General features: G+C 34.7%; 1 protein-coding gene across 1 annotated transcript in view; it reads right to left on the bottom strand.

Annotated features, from left to right (window-relative positions):
- Positions 1-14,531, bottom strand: part of RANBP9 (RAN binding protein 9) — an 83,678-nt gene that overhangs the window by 9,136 nt on the left and 60,011 nt on the right. The window contains exons 7-12 of the mRNA XM_045847012.1: positions 12,120-12,232; positions 10,502-10,610; positions 9,131-9,321; positions 7,924-8,068; positions 3,864-3,985; positions 1,703-1,854 (exon numbers count right to left, since the gene is read on the bottom strand). Coding sequence (XP_045702968.1) covers positions 1,703-1,854; positions 3,864-3,985; positions 7,924-8,068; positions 9,131-9,321; positions 10,502-10,610; positions 12,120-12,232 — 832 coding nt within the window. The remainder of the gene's footprint in view (positions 1-1,702; positions 1,855-3,863; positions 3,986-7,923; positions 8,069-9,130; positions 9,322-10,501; positions 10,611-12,119; positions 12,233-14,531) is intronic.

Below are 14,531 nucleotides of genomic sequence, written 5' to 3' on the forward strand. Positions count from 1 at the left end.
TCTTGCATTGAAGAGATTTGTGAAAATGTAACACAAGGCCACTCTTCTCATTCCCCCCCACTTTTGGGAAGATAGTTAAATGTTTTATTTATTTCATGAATTTATTGTTGTTTTTTTTAAATAAATTAATTTTAGTTTTAATTTCTAATGTAACAAAATTAATAAACTCTTTGGGAATCTTTAATGGTTTCCTAAGGTTTCTAGACACCAAAAAGGTTGAGAACCTCAGTATCTAGCAAAAAGAACTCAATCAGTTTCCCAAATGGTAACTTTAGATAACTAAAATAACTTGTAAGAAAAGCCAAGAAATAAGTTTCTTTTTGGCACTCTTGATATATCAGAAAAAGTCCTACAAAGTTGAACGGTGATGAATACCCAATCTGAAAAAATCAGTTATACTTTTCAAATGAATTCAACCTCAATTTCATAAACATTCATTGAATACCTAGGTGCTATATGCATAAAATATATTTAAGAGGAGATGAGTTAAGGAAAGATGTAGCCTGATTTCAAAAAACTCAATTTTATAGAGTAAGTGTCGACAGCCATTTTGCTAGTAGTATATGAATATCTGATTTGATGTTCTAACAAAAAATAGTTTAAATTACATAATCCACCAATTTTCATTTATTTAGCATAAAGTCATAATTTAATTTTTTTTTGAGAGCTGACAGTCACTGTTAGAATAGCAGCTGTGCTACCCAGTAGATTAAGTACTAAATATGGTGAAGAAACCTCTCTTCCCACCTCAGATACTGAAAATACAAGACTGCATGCCTTTAACTGGATGTGTATACGGTGGATCCTTAACCCATCCTAGGCCAAGCAGATATGTTCTGCATACACAGATGCTGTACTGAAGCTACAGTACAGGCAGCTGTTTCATTTCACTGATTTATGCCATGTTCAGTGCCACTGGTGCATCAACTTTCAGTTTGTGTCTGGAAGGAACGGCAGGCACCTTGCCCTTTCCTATTACACCCAATAGGAAAGGACAAGCATACATTACACCCAAGCATCCGTCTCAAGGCCACTACTTGCATCTCTCCTTTGTTCTTTGAACTTCTTTCAACACATTCAGGAGAAAATGTTTATAACATTACCTTTGAGCCCAACCTAATGCACTATTTAAAAAATACAATGGCTAGTGTAATGCTTTATAGGCTTACATGGGTAGTAGGACTTTTAAAAAAGTCCTATGAAAAAAACTTCTGAAGAGTTATAACATTTCCACAACTAATTACAATGCTGACAAGGTAGGAGAAAACTCCAATTTCACCTGATTCACAAAACTGTGGATAATTTACTAAACTATGAATTGTATCCACCTTCCTAGCTATCATAAACATCAATCCAGAAAAGATCTGAAATTGTATTAACTATTCTGGCTTTAAAGATGACCCAAATCCTTCACCAATTATCACCAAAATAAAAACCACGTATTATACATTCAATTTGCAACAACCCTGAAATGTTTACTAAAATAAAAACCATAAAATTTACAGTTTTATCAGCATACTCACATTTTTCCTAATAACTTTGCAGATTTTGCAGCTGAGAAAACTAAGAGTGTGGTAGCCCAACTGGGATTGAGTCCATGGGTTTTACTTGAAGTCCAGTGTTCTTTCCAGGAGAGCAGAGCTGCCCAACCACATCGAAAGCTTTGACTCATTTATAATTTTTTAAGGGGAAACAAATTTACCTTCAACATTTTTTTATTTGCTGTGTTCTTGCCACATTCTCTCCTCAGCTGTTCACTCATCGCTTGTAGCTCCCTTCCAAAGTGAATCATTCGTTCTATGGCGGCTTGACTCCCTCCACACAGCTGGCGTCTTAACTGACTTGAATCCACTTCTGTAACCAAAACAAACAAGTATTTTACTACCTTACTGAATGGAGAGCAACAGAGAAGTGAACATAAATGGCTTGTAATATTTTGTATGTTTAATAACTATTACCTAATATTTTTCTCTAAATATGCAGATATATTTAATTTAATATGGAACTTTGCAGCTAAAAGGTATGCTTTATCTAGGTCTCAAGAGTCTAGGATCCAATATCTAGCATGCAGCTGAAAGTCAGGTGACAACCTTTCACAGTGTTAGGATGTACCTATGTCAGGGAAAATTTTATAAAAAGTTAAGCACAATTATCAAAAACTACATTATGCCACATTAAGAAAAAAAAAGTAACTGCCTCACAGGCTACATTAACTGCCACAAATAGAGATAGAAATTAAATGATTCCTGGAAGCTGAGAGAGGCTAAATAATTCCAATAAAAACACAGAAGACACCATATCATACTAATAAAAAAGGCTTAATTATACTACTTTTAGAAAAACACTACTTTTAGAAAATAATTTTTTTAAAGATTTTATTTATTTATTTTTAGAGAGGGAAGGGAGGGAGAGAGAGAGAGGAGAGAGAGAGGAGAGAGAGAGGAGAGAGAGAGAGGAGAGAGAGAGGAGAGAGAGGAGAAAGAGGAGAGAGAGGAGAGAGAGGAGAGAGAGAGAGAAAGAGAGAGAAACATCAATGTGCGGTTGCTGGGGGTTATGGCCTGAAACCCAGGAATGTACCCTGGCTGGGAATCGAACCTGGGAAACTTTGGTTCCCAGCCCGCGCTCAATCCACTGAGCTACGCCAGCCAGGTAGAAAATAATTTTATAGTATTTATCTTGGTTGACAATAAGCACTGATCAGTAATTAACTGTTTAAATTACTAATAACAACATATAATTAAAATGATGACAGTTAATATTTAATAGGCACCTAAAGTTACTAGCTTTTCAGAGATTGGCTCATTTAATCTTCACAATGACCCATGAGGCAGTTACTGTAATACCCATGTTACAGATGAAGAAACCAAGGCACAGAACTCTTGAGTAACTTGTCTGAGGTTACACAGCTAGTAAGTGGCAGCTGTAGAATTTGAATCCAGGTAATCTGGCTCTATACCTCCTGCTCTTAATCACTATGCTCAAATTACTCTTTAAATGTTGAGATTGCTGATATCTGATAGAATAAAACTATGCTGCCTTTTCAATCATACTCCTACCTTGAAAAATGAATTATACATTAGAACACACAACCCTCAACAAGGTGGTTTTATAAATAAAAAAATAACTTTACATTTATAAAGTAGTTTCTTATATATACTCATAACAATTTGAAACAATACCTTTTAACCTGAAAATACTAAGAAATCTAATGTTGGCTATGGAATTGTGACAAAAAAGAATTTATACATAAGCCTCAATAATTTTCACTTTTCAACTGATGAAAAAGTTTGCTGATGGTTTAACTTCAGTGTAATTTACTACACAAGTTGTCAACAAAGTAAAATTAAGCATGACACTTCATCTGGGGGTGGGGAGGGGGTCATACTTAAGCACCTATTAAGTGCCAGGCAGTGAACTATACAATCACATATATTCACATTAAATGAATTTAAGATACTGTTTGGTTAGACTTTATAAAATCATCTCTATCCATTTGGCCTTTACTAGCTATATTAAAATAAGTATAAAACCTTTTTATATCTCCAACCTTAAATACCCTAAGATAGTCAACACTAATAAGTTGGTTCTACTGCACTAATGACAACACAAAAATTGAGCCAAAACAGTTCAGCAAAGAAAACTCTCTAGCACTTAACTTCAGAGTTCTGTAAAGTAACTAACTCTGTCTAGCAAGCTCCTCTCACAAGAGAGTTTAAGAGAAATAATATGCATTACTGTCAAATCCAATGGCACACACATCTTTAAATCTGATTTATGCTCATCAGCTGTAAATCAGTACAAATAAAAACATAACCTTGTAGTCATCATTTTTTATTAAAAATGTAAGAAATATCACTGCAGACCCATTTCGGTGTCACAATCTTCCATTTCGTGGTCATGTTTAGAGCTACCATTTAGGAAACCATTGGATGAAGTTTCTCCAACTCCATTGGAGTAGTGATCTGTTTCCATGTCCACATCATTACTGAAAACGAAAAAAAACAAACCTAATTATAGAAATTGCATACTTGTGCCTTAGTTTAAAATAAATTATTACTCAACTACATAGCCTACTTAATAAACTGATTTCATAAGGTGATAATAACCTGCAAAAAAAATATTTAGTTAAATCTTGAATGTATTCAAAGCCAAATATGTGGCTGACTTTTAACAAAGTTTTACTCCTGGAGATAAGGTGGGAAGAAGCACATGTACCAAAGTGTAGTAGTTTAATGCCTTTGTGTCAATATGGAGAAATCATACTTCAGCACATATGTCCCACTATTTTCCAAACTCAGACCTGCCCCTCATTCTTTGTTAATTAACTTTTGCTCCAGAACCCCCATCCTTGTCCCAGCATTCACTTCCGGCATAGGAGGGAACCTCATTCTCCAAACTACTCCTGGAGCCCACTTTACCTCTTTCCTGCCCTCACATTCAACTCACTTCTAGACTACTTTTTCATTACTAGTCTTGACATTTTTACATCTGCCCCCACTACTTAAAAGTATACCCTCTCTCAAAGGTAAATAATAATCATAAAAACTACTCAGTCTCATCCTTTCTTACCTTTCTAACACCCTCCACTATTTTACTCCCACAGGCTTTCTTATTGACTAAAAATTCCAAAGTATTACCAAATATTCATTTTTAAAATGTTGAGCTGGATATTTAGGTACAGTACTTCCAATTTTCACTCATTTTACATTTACTGAATGAATAACTATGTGCCAATAACTATATTTGGACATACTGCAATTGTTAATGTAGGACCTTCAGATCCAGCCACACATTAAGCAACAATAAATGAGTATCTAGTCTTTAAGATTCTCCTATGAAGAACTAGGCAAGAATTATACAGCCCAGAAGGAAACACTTGATGAAAATTTAAAAAGTATTTAAATGAAAATGACCTTTTCTCATTAAAAAGGCAAAGATATTCATTCTTGGAAAAAAGAAAACCACTGAATGCAGATGAACAACAAGCACTCTAGGCACAATGCCACCAGAGGTGGTTAACCTCTCGGGGTGAGTTTTTTTGTGTGTGGGTAGAAGTGCCTGCATGTGAGTGCATGGGTGCACACACACTTCCATCAGTAAAACCTGTATGGTAAATAAGACAGAGAGAGAAACAGAAATATCTAGGAAGAACGGAACTCGTTTGTCAGTCAGAAAAGCTGTTTATTATATTTAATGAACTGTTAAGAAAAGAATCAAACTTTAAAAATAATGCTTAATAGAAATTAAGATCATAGCTTTTAATGATCCTAATAATATACTAAACCATTTTTTTAAAAAATACTTCAGTACAATATTTGAGAGGGATTCTTTCATTCAATACACATTAAGAACCCTGAGCAATGCTCCATGTTAGGTGCTAATGTAACAGGGTACAGCCAACAGGTGAGCCCCAAATAGGGATTTGTAATAGGGTCCAGGAGAGCTTGGAGATAATTGGCTCCACACCACAGGGCCACACCTGCCCAGAATGTGGGCAGCTGTGGCCAATTATGAGAGGAGACGGAAACAGGGCTGCAGAGGAAGATTAGTGCTGGGATTTAAACGGAGGCACAGCAGCCATTGGGCATCTCTCTTTTTGGGACCACGCGTCTGTTTAGGACCACACAGCTTTGGTGTCTTGGTTGGACCATGAGGCTTGGGTAAGAGTCAGGACCACGAGGCTTTGGAAGTGCTCCCTTTTGCCATGTGGAGGGTGCTGGGAGGACTGTGTGCATTTGTGGGGAACTTTAGTTTGTGTTATTTCAAATGAATAATAAATTCCTTTCCTTTTCACGAATCTCAGGCATTGAGAGATGTCTTTCCTCTGGCGGTGGACATAACGAACCTGGGGGGTTCTTTTCGGGTAATAGTATATTGCCTCGGCTGCCCTTGGCCCCCACTTTTGTACTGTAACACTAAGGACAGAATGAAGTAGCCTCTGCCCTCTAGGAGCAAACAGCCTAGTAACAGTTAATAAAGTTATTATGTTATAAGGATTAGTACTATGATAAAAGTTAATCACAAGGAATGACAACATATGGTGGGGATGTAAATCAAGGCAAAAATCCTGGAAGAGGTAACATCTGAACTTGAGTTTTAACTAGAACAAAAGTTAGGGTAGAGAAGAAGGAGGGCAGGGAGGAGAAAATTTCAGATGGAAGGAAGTATAATGGAGAAACCCCAAGTCGGGAAGTCAGAAATTCTGGGAAGTGATCTCAGTTCTACATACAACTTACTGGCTACTAACTACTGACCTTAAAAAAAAAACCCACATTTACTTCTTTGGTTTTCAGCTCCACATCTGTAAAATGGTTTTAACAGTTAATAGCATCTCTCTCTACTTCACAATACTGTTGTCAAGAAAGTCATTACCAACTATAAAATAACTTACTATTTAAGAGTTTAAGGAAATTTAAAAGCTTACTTGCCTCTCTGATACTGAACACAAAGGAGAATGCTGTGCCACCAACCCCTTCTGTAAAGTTTCCTACCCTGAACCCAGGTAATAATAGGTCCCTTTAGGTCCTGCTATTAGGAAGTTGCTGAAGGGACCTGTTATTTAGTATTTAAGGGATCTATTATTGGGATTTAAGAGAAAAACTCATGAAATGATTGCAATCCTACCCTCAAAAAATGGCAGAACCCTCTATCAATGATAAAGTACTAAAGGCTTAAATTTTAAAACTCTCATAGTTTTTACTGTAATATTCTACTTTTAAATTTTTTATATGTCATCTCTATGGCCAAAGACTACCCTCCTCAGCAAAAGACAATCACTTTTCCCACAGTTCTCACACCACTTCTGCTGACTTACATCCATCCTAACCTGCACCACACAACCCCATGCCTTCAGTAAATTTTTGACACTTGTGATAGAATACCTGGGGATTCTGATAAATCTCCAAATCTATAAATATATTTTTTAAAATAAACTCCTTTCTCTGGAGCCATATTTCCATTAATATTCCATGCTAAAAGTTAGGTTCTCTCCCCTTTGATTCTGCACTGATGAACACTCTCCCAAAATGGAGTGTGACCAATCAGTTCATGTTATCAGATCAAACCAATATCAAATTGATAATATCTATCCATTATTTTTATGAAAAAGATGTTATACCACCAGTCCTAAACCAAACTGAGATTCAAATGCTAGATGATTTGGGCAGGCTTAATTCCTAAGAATTTGCTTTCACACACAGTACTCAATTCATGTGACTACATTTCAGGAGCCTTTAAAAGGTTTCATGAACATTAAACCCAAGTATGTCATAGCATATTGTCATCTCTTCTCCCAAAGCTCTCTGAAATCAGAAGAAGCAGAATCTTCTTCTTCCTGCCTAGCAGAATCAATGACATCCAGCAGGTCCTCAGCACTATTCTCATGCTCAATGTTTACTAAACAACTCAGTCACATTTGCTGTACTAAAGCTACTCAATGACATGATCTCAAATAAGAGTCTTTGTAAAATTAGTTACTTGAAGTCAGGAAATATTCCACACACATTTACACCAAAAAAAACCACAGACAAAAAATAGTTGTAAATGTATCGCAATAAAACTACAGGTTAAATATAATACTGTGATTTAACTTGGACAAAACAAATGGCATTTCTGTGATCATCTGTGTAGGTCTGTGGGCAGGAAGACTAGACTGCAGAGCCACAGACTTGTCCCTGCAACCCCAATGCAAGGTCAGAGGGAATGGAGAGTAAGAAGGAACAAAGGAAAGAAGGAGCCTACGTGCTTACTGAGAGGCTGAAAACTTTGAGGAACTTGGTTCCTACCCGTTCATTCTCTGGGGACTTGGGAATTCCCAGACCTCCACTATGGGCCATATAATCCAATTTTCCCAAATTATTAAAAATGGTTAACACTTGTGATTAGGGTGCTTATGGCAATACAAAAGTTAGAGAAATCACTTACCTGGTGTAGTTATTAACTTGCTGTGATCTTGACATGTTTATACTATTCAGTTCTGGTACATTCAAATTAGATGACTGGTGTTTACTATGGCAATATGATTGATGTGCTTTATTTGATATTATACCATTACTACAACTTTCAAAACCTGGGAGAAAAAAAAAGAAAAAGAGAGGTTATGAACATAGAAACAAACACTAATTTATTATTAGGTTGTAAATAATGTACCCATATTCTGATTTTTGTATGTAAAATATAGGAGAATCGATGGATTATTTAAGTAATAAATAACTAACTTCTTTGAAAGGATATAAATATATAATTATCATCTCCTCTAACAATTACAGAAGGCTTCATTATGGACCTTCCTTATCCTCACCTCCCACCCTCTGAGAGCAGTGTTATCATCACCCCTGAAGTGACTGTATGATATTCAAGAGGTGTAGTGGCTAAGAAGACAAACATGAGAATCATCTGCACTGCACAGAATATATAAAAAGAGAGGTATTAATGTAGGAAGGTATATATGGTGACTAAGAAAAAGCAAAGGTGTTACTCCATGAAAGGAAAGGAAACAGCATTAGATTCTGTTTTAGAAAGTTAAATGTAGAGGAAAGATAACACCTTGAGAAAAACAGAATGAAAGAGACAAGAAAGAAAACTAAAAAGGATTAGGAATAAACTTGTAGAAGTGATCATAAAAGCAAAGAAAGGAGAGAATTCTAAGTATGAGGACACAAAAGCCTTGGAGAGTAGGGCTGTTGAACCAAAAAAGGGGCAGGAGAAAATGTGCGGGGCAGAGTGAGCTCTGGCAGGAAGTGTGGTTGAGGAAGAATGAGATAAAAAGCACAGATCACAGCCACATCACCTCCCTTAAACGTATGCTTTACTAAAACATACGACTGATTACCTTTTCATTACCAAGCATCTATGATTTAATTTCTAGAGGGAACTCATATGTTGGCTTTTGTTTATGAAGATCTGCTACAATAACCAATTCTCAGAAAGAGTTCTTCAAATTACTTTCTGATAATACAAACACATACATCTGATCCACCTACAATTTTTCTTCTAGAACATCCTGCGATCAAATATACACATGTGCAAAACTACTACACAAAAAATGTCTAGATTTTTAAACATTTTATTTTGGTTCAAAAATATAAGAAAGGAAAAAATATAAAGTTAATATCATAAGACTGAATCTCACCAGAAAAATGTGCAGTACTTCCTTTGCCAGATGCTAAATTGTGGATATTCATTCCATGGCTGGGGCTCATACTTGGACTACTAAAAGGTCGAGGACTAACAGGATAACTGTCTTGAGATTTTGGACTTCGGCCTCCCAAACATCGTACTTCACTATCTGTACCATTCACCATTTCTATAAACTGACGCACTCTAAAATAAGGGAAAGAAATTTACTTAGATAATCTTCAAATAGCCATTTATTTAATAGCAACAGATTTCTTAAAAAAGATTTTTAAGAGCTTGTGTATATCAATAACTTTGGCCTTTAGATAGTATTCTAAAAATACTAAATATGGTTTCATATACTATATTGCTTAAAATATAAAACAAAACTATAATGCAAAAGATACTATATCCCCTTTAATCCAGATTCACTAAGAAAATGAAAATCTATCTGCAGCTATAAAAAAACAAAATCAAAATGGATTCCTATTTTAAGCCCCAAAATACTTTAATCACACTAATATTTGCACTTGGTAAAAAAAAAAAAAATAGTATATAAGAACATGATGGGGTTCCAACAAATATTTCTATACTCCAATTCACAGCAGCGTTGTTCACAGTATCTAATAGTGGGAGAAACTCAACTGTGTGTCAGTGGATGAGGGAATAAACAAAATGTGGTATATATACAATGGAATATCATTTAACCTTCAAAAGAAAGGAAATTTTGTGCTACAACACAGATGAACTTTGAGGACATTATGCTGTAAGGTAAATAAGCCAGTTACAAAGGACAACTATTTCATGATTCCACTTATATAAGGTAGTAGTCAAATTCAAATTCACAGAAACAGAAAGTAGAATGGTGGCTGCCAGGAGCCGCGGGGAGGAGAAATGGGTAGTTAGTGTGAAATGAGGACCAAGTTTTAGTCTGGGAAGATGAAAAAGGCCCTGGAGATGAATGGTTGGTGACCATTACAAAGCAATGAGACTGTACTTAATACTACTGAACTGTGCATGTAAAAACAGCAAATTTTATGTTATGTATACTTATAATTGTTAAAAATGCCACAGGCTTACTATAAGGTAATTACTATATGGTAGTTTACAGAAGGAAAAATAGATTCCCATCTCCTAAATAAGATTTCCACATTTGGAAACAGAGACAGAACGACAGAACAGCAAACACACAGCAAATGACGCCATCTGTTTATGCTCCTCAACACAAGTGCTTCCCATTATAATCTCTTACTTAAAAGTGTTATATTACAAAATTTTCTGTCACCATTTGAAAAAAGTTAAAACAAAAAGTACAACAGGGAAATGATTTTGATTACAAATAACACACATACATAATAAATATAACATGTCTGTTAAAGAAACTCACTTTAATGTGAAAAGAAGATTAGGATTTCTTTCAAGTAAACTTGGGTACAACTGTTGTGTTGTTTCAATGGCTTCTCCCATTCTTCCTGCTAATACCAATTTCTGAATTCCTATTTATAAAAAGAGGCAAAAATTAACGTTTTAAGAGTAGAAACATATAGTAGACTCTCAACAAAAAAAGACTTAGTAAAACATTTTAAAGTAAGTTACTGTGATTAATTTTCATTTCTTTTTCTAAAATCATAGTTTCAAAGAAAAATTTTCAGATACATTAAAAAACAAGTATTTTCATAAACTATTTTTAAAAATCAAAAACTATCATACAAGTAATATAGGAAAAACACCTATTAAGCAGTACTGAAGTAAGACACACTAAGGTTAAAAAGATGGCTACATTTATGGCATACATGGTACTTATGGTTTGTTTCGCGGATACATACTAATCTCCAAACTCATCGAATTACATTCACTAAATAGGTACAGATTTTAATATGTCAACCATACATCAATAGGGTGGTTATAAAAAGACCATAGGAAACATTAAAGAAATAATATTCAAAATGTCTTATCAATATTAACCTTTGGAACCCAGTACTTATAGAATGCTCAACTTTGAGTAAGATCTGAATTCAACAGACACTCAGTGAACATTTCTTGTGTCACATACGTGTTACATTAGATGAGGATGGAAAGAATAAGTTATCATCTCCTGTTCACTAGAGCTTGTATAGTGAGACAAAGCATACAACAGCAACAACACAATGTTGTCAAGGTTATTATAACAGTTTGACCTATAAAAACATTTTGTTTTCATCCATCATGATTTTGCCCATCATGTTTTGCTTTTATGCCTATATACTCACCAAGTTCTACTCTCCCTGATGAACAAGTGTACCAATTTTAAGATGGCTAACTATGAAACAAGTTATTGTGCTAACCTGCCCTTGTGAGAACAGGTCCTATCGCTCTGGCCACAAGCACTATAGAAACTAAGCAATAAATACTTATGATCAAAACTATCTTAAATTCAGATAGCTATTTAAATGCAAAGGTATTTAAATTTCTTTCATATATTACCTCCACTAACATCTAGTTATGGGACTACTTTAATAATAATTTTTTAAAAACCATTTTATTAAATGTTTATTTCCTGAAAGCTCAATAAAATATTTTTGAAGAAAAAATGGTAAGCATTCTTATAAAAAATTCTCCAAAATTATATCTTTCTACAACTAGGATGCTAGCGAAGTCCTATGTTATTTATTTACATAATATACTTATGTAACACCAATGTGGGAGAGAAACATCGATCAGGTGCTTCCCGTACATACCCTGACTGGGAATTGGAACCAACAACCCAGGTATGTGCCCCAACCAGCAATAGAACCCACCACCTTTTGGTGAATGGGACGATGACCCAACCAACAGAGCCATCTGGCCAGGGCCTATGTAAAGTTTTTAAAGGTAATCTTCAAAAATGTCAATGAAAACAAATTGCAGAAGCATGAATTTTAAAATCTATTTTTAAAATTTTTAATTTAAAAATAAAATTTCTAAATGTGTTATAACCCAACTATAACCTGAAAACAAGTATTAGCCATGCACCACAGGGCCCTTACTTTGTCTATTCTTAATGGAAGCCAACTCTTCTAGAACGGTCTGGTCTGTAGATCTGGCAAAGGCCTCTGCTGTGGCACAGTACCCATGATGGACTAAATAAGATGAAACCATTCTTAAAATAAAAAGAAGAAACACAACTTTTAGTCAAGACAATATATGCTTCATACTACAATTTATATACACAAGGTCTACTTTGGTGTTACAAAACCAACCTATTTCCTTGAAACAATTAAGGCTTCAATAACCTCAAGTTCAAAGTTCAAAAAATCACTTTGTTCTTTCGTGTAGTGTTTCTGAAAAGATACCTGAAAACGCTACATTGAGACCTACTGTCCCCAATCAAGGACATCCCTGTTCTGTCCAAGTCCTTCCCTATCATTCCCTATCCTTACAGAAATCCTACTAACCATAAATTCTGTTTCACATTTATCATGACTCAACCCAATAAAGTGCTGTCATTTTATAAAATTAATTTGAAATAACAGATTAACTCCTTGAATTACAGGGTTCAGCTCCGTTCTTCATCTATCAGTTACATTACATGGGATAACAAGGTTTGAACACAAGAAATAACCAAGGTAAACCCGAAGACAGAATCTTCCAGAAAAAGTCTATGAGGGTGATAATATTAATCAATGAGGAGTTGGCCTTCTGATCTAAATCAATTAGTATGGCTGTGCACAGGAGATTAATTACTCAAATATGATTTATATGTAAGTGACACACTTCCAAAACAGTTTATTTCTTAAAAAGCCACTTAGTGGCCAAAACACATACTTAAATCTAACCACAAAATGTTAGAAAAACTGTTGACTAAGCAATATTAACCCAGATAGCCAATATATCCAAATATTCAACTCTTAAATCTATCTCCATCTGGACTGCTGAGGATGTGCTCGAAAACTGTAGGAAGCAGTGGTTACGGAAAGGGAATTGAGGTGGCGGGGGGGAATCTCTAAGAAATAGATTTTTCATTTTATTTCATCTAATTGTCCAAATTAATTTAAGAAGTAGGGAGAACCTTTTTAAAATAAACCTTCCAAAAAGTCAGAGTGTCATTTTTGTGAAGAATAAGGTTGAGGTCAGGGCCCTCACTGAACTCCGGCTATAGGATACAATATTTCCTCTCCTACTATCCTGCCATGATGCTCTGTGCCAACAACTTTTAAAGCATTAAAGGGATGGACCCAAGAAGAGCAACTTATCCTAGCTCTAATTCACGGAAACTGTGGGATTCTGAGTCAGGGTTCACTATTCTTTCAAGTGCAGGACAAAAATATTTGTGTGGACTCTCTAATACCTGATGATAATAGCTCTAGAGAAGGAGCATGTTTTCAGAATCATAAGCGTATCTTCCAATCATTATCTCCTCCAAAATGTTCCTGCAGAAAGCTTTATTAGATTTGTAAATTTCAGACTGTTCAAAGCAATTATAGACATTTAAGATGAATTGTGTTAGATTGATGTTATCTGAAAGCCTCTGTTATTTTCTTGGGTTAGATTACAGTAGTGATAATGACTATTTAAATTTACGGGTATTCAGTTAATTTTTAAGTCTATACTCTTTCAAGCTTTAAGAGCTACCATTTAGTACCACTGACATTCAGGTGTCATCTGAGGTAACAGTCATAAGAATTATATTTTCCTGCTGACATCCATAATAAAATTCTACTTTTTCATAAGAAGCTCCCTAATAAAACAAATTGAAATTTTTGGTAAAAAATGAGTTGAGACAAAGGTTATTCATTGTACAATACTTTTATTGACACCCACTATGTGCTCTGCTGCTGCCCACCCTCCACCACTGTTACTACTGGATCATAAGTATTTATTCTGCACTTGGGAATCTTAACTCCACGTTCACTGTTCCTTGGCTTCATCTTCTTTGCCTCTTCTTAAATGGCTAATAACAGCACATAAGTAAATGGCATTAGAAATAACTAGTAAGATATTTAAAATTTCTTACATCAGAGGTTTTTGGTTGGTCATATTCTCCTATTTAGAATAGGAGCAATTATAACATTCCTAAAACTACATGACAAATAAATATTTAGCAAAAAACGGATCCCAGTAAACAAAAATAGCTAACATTCTTACAGAGAATAATCCATTCACTAGAAATATTTAGCCAGATCCTTAAAAGTATAATGTACATATTACATCTGTCTTCCAGACTTATATAGAATGTAAACTATATAAGTATATACTTATATATAAGTATATATAGTTTACATACTATATATAAGTAAACTATATAAATATGTAAACTATATAAATATAGATATAAGAATATATTCCAGACTTATATATAGAATATAAACTATACCATTATCCTGATGCTTATTCTTACTGAGCAGTAATTCTTTTCCCTATAAATACTTGAACTACTGCGGAACACCACAGTCATGTGC

Source organism: Phyllostomus hastatus, unplaced genomic scaffold, assembly GCF_019186645.2.
Source record: "Phyllostomus hastatus isolate PE091 unplaced genomic scaffold, TTU_PhHast_1.1 phas_contig_524, whole genome shotgun sequence".
NCBI lineage: Eukaryota > Metazoa > Chordata > Mammalia > Chiroptera > Phyllostomidae > Phyllostomus > Phyllostomus hastatus.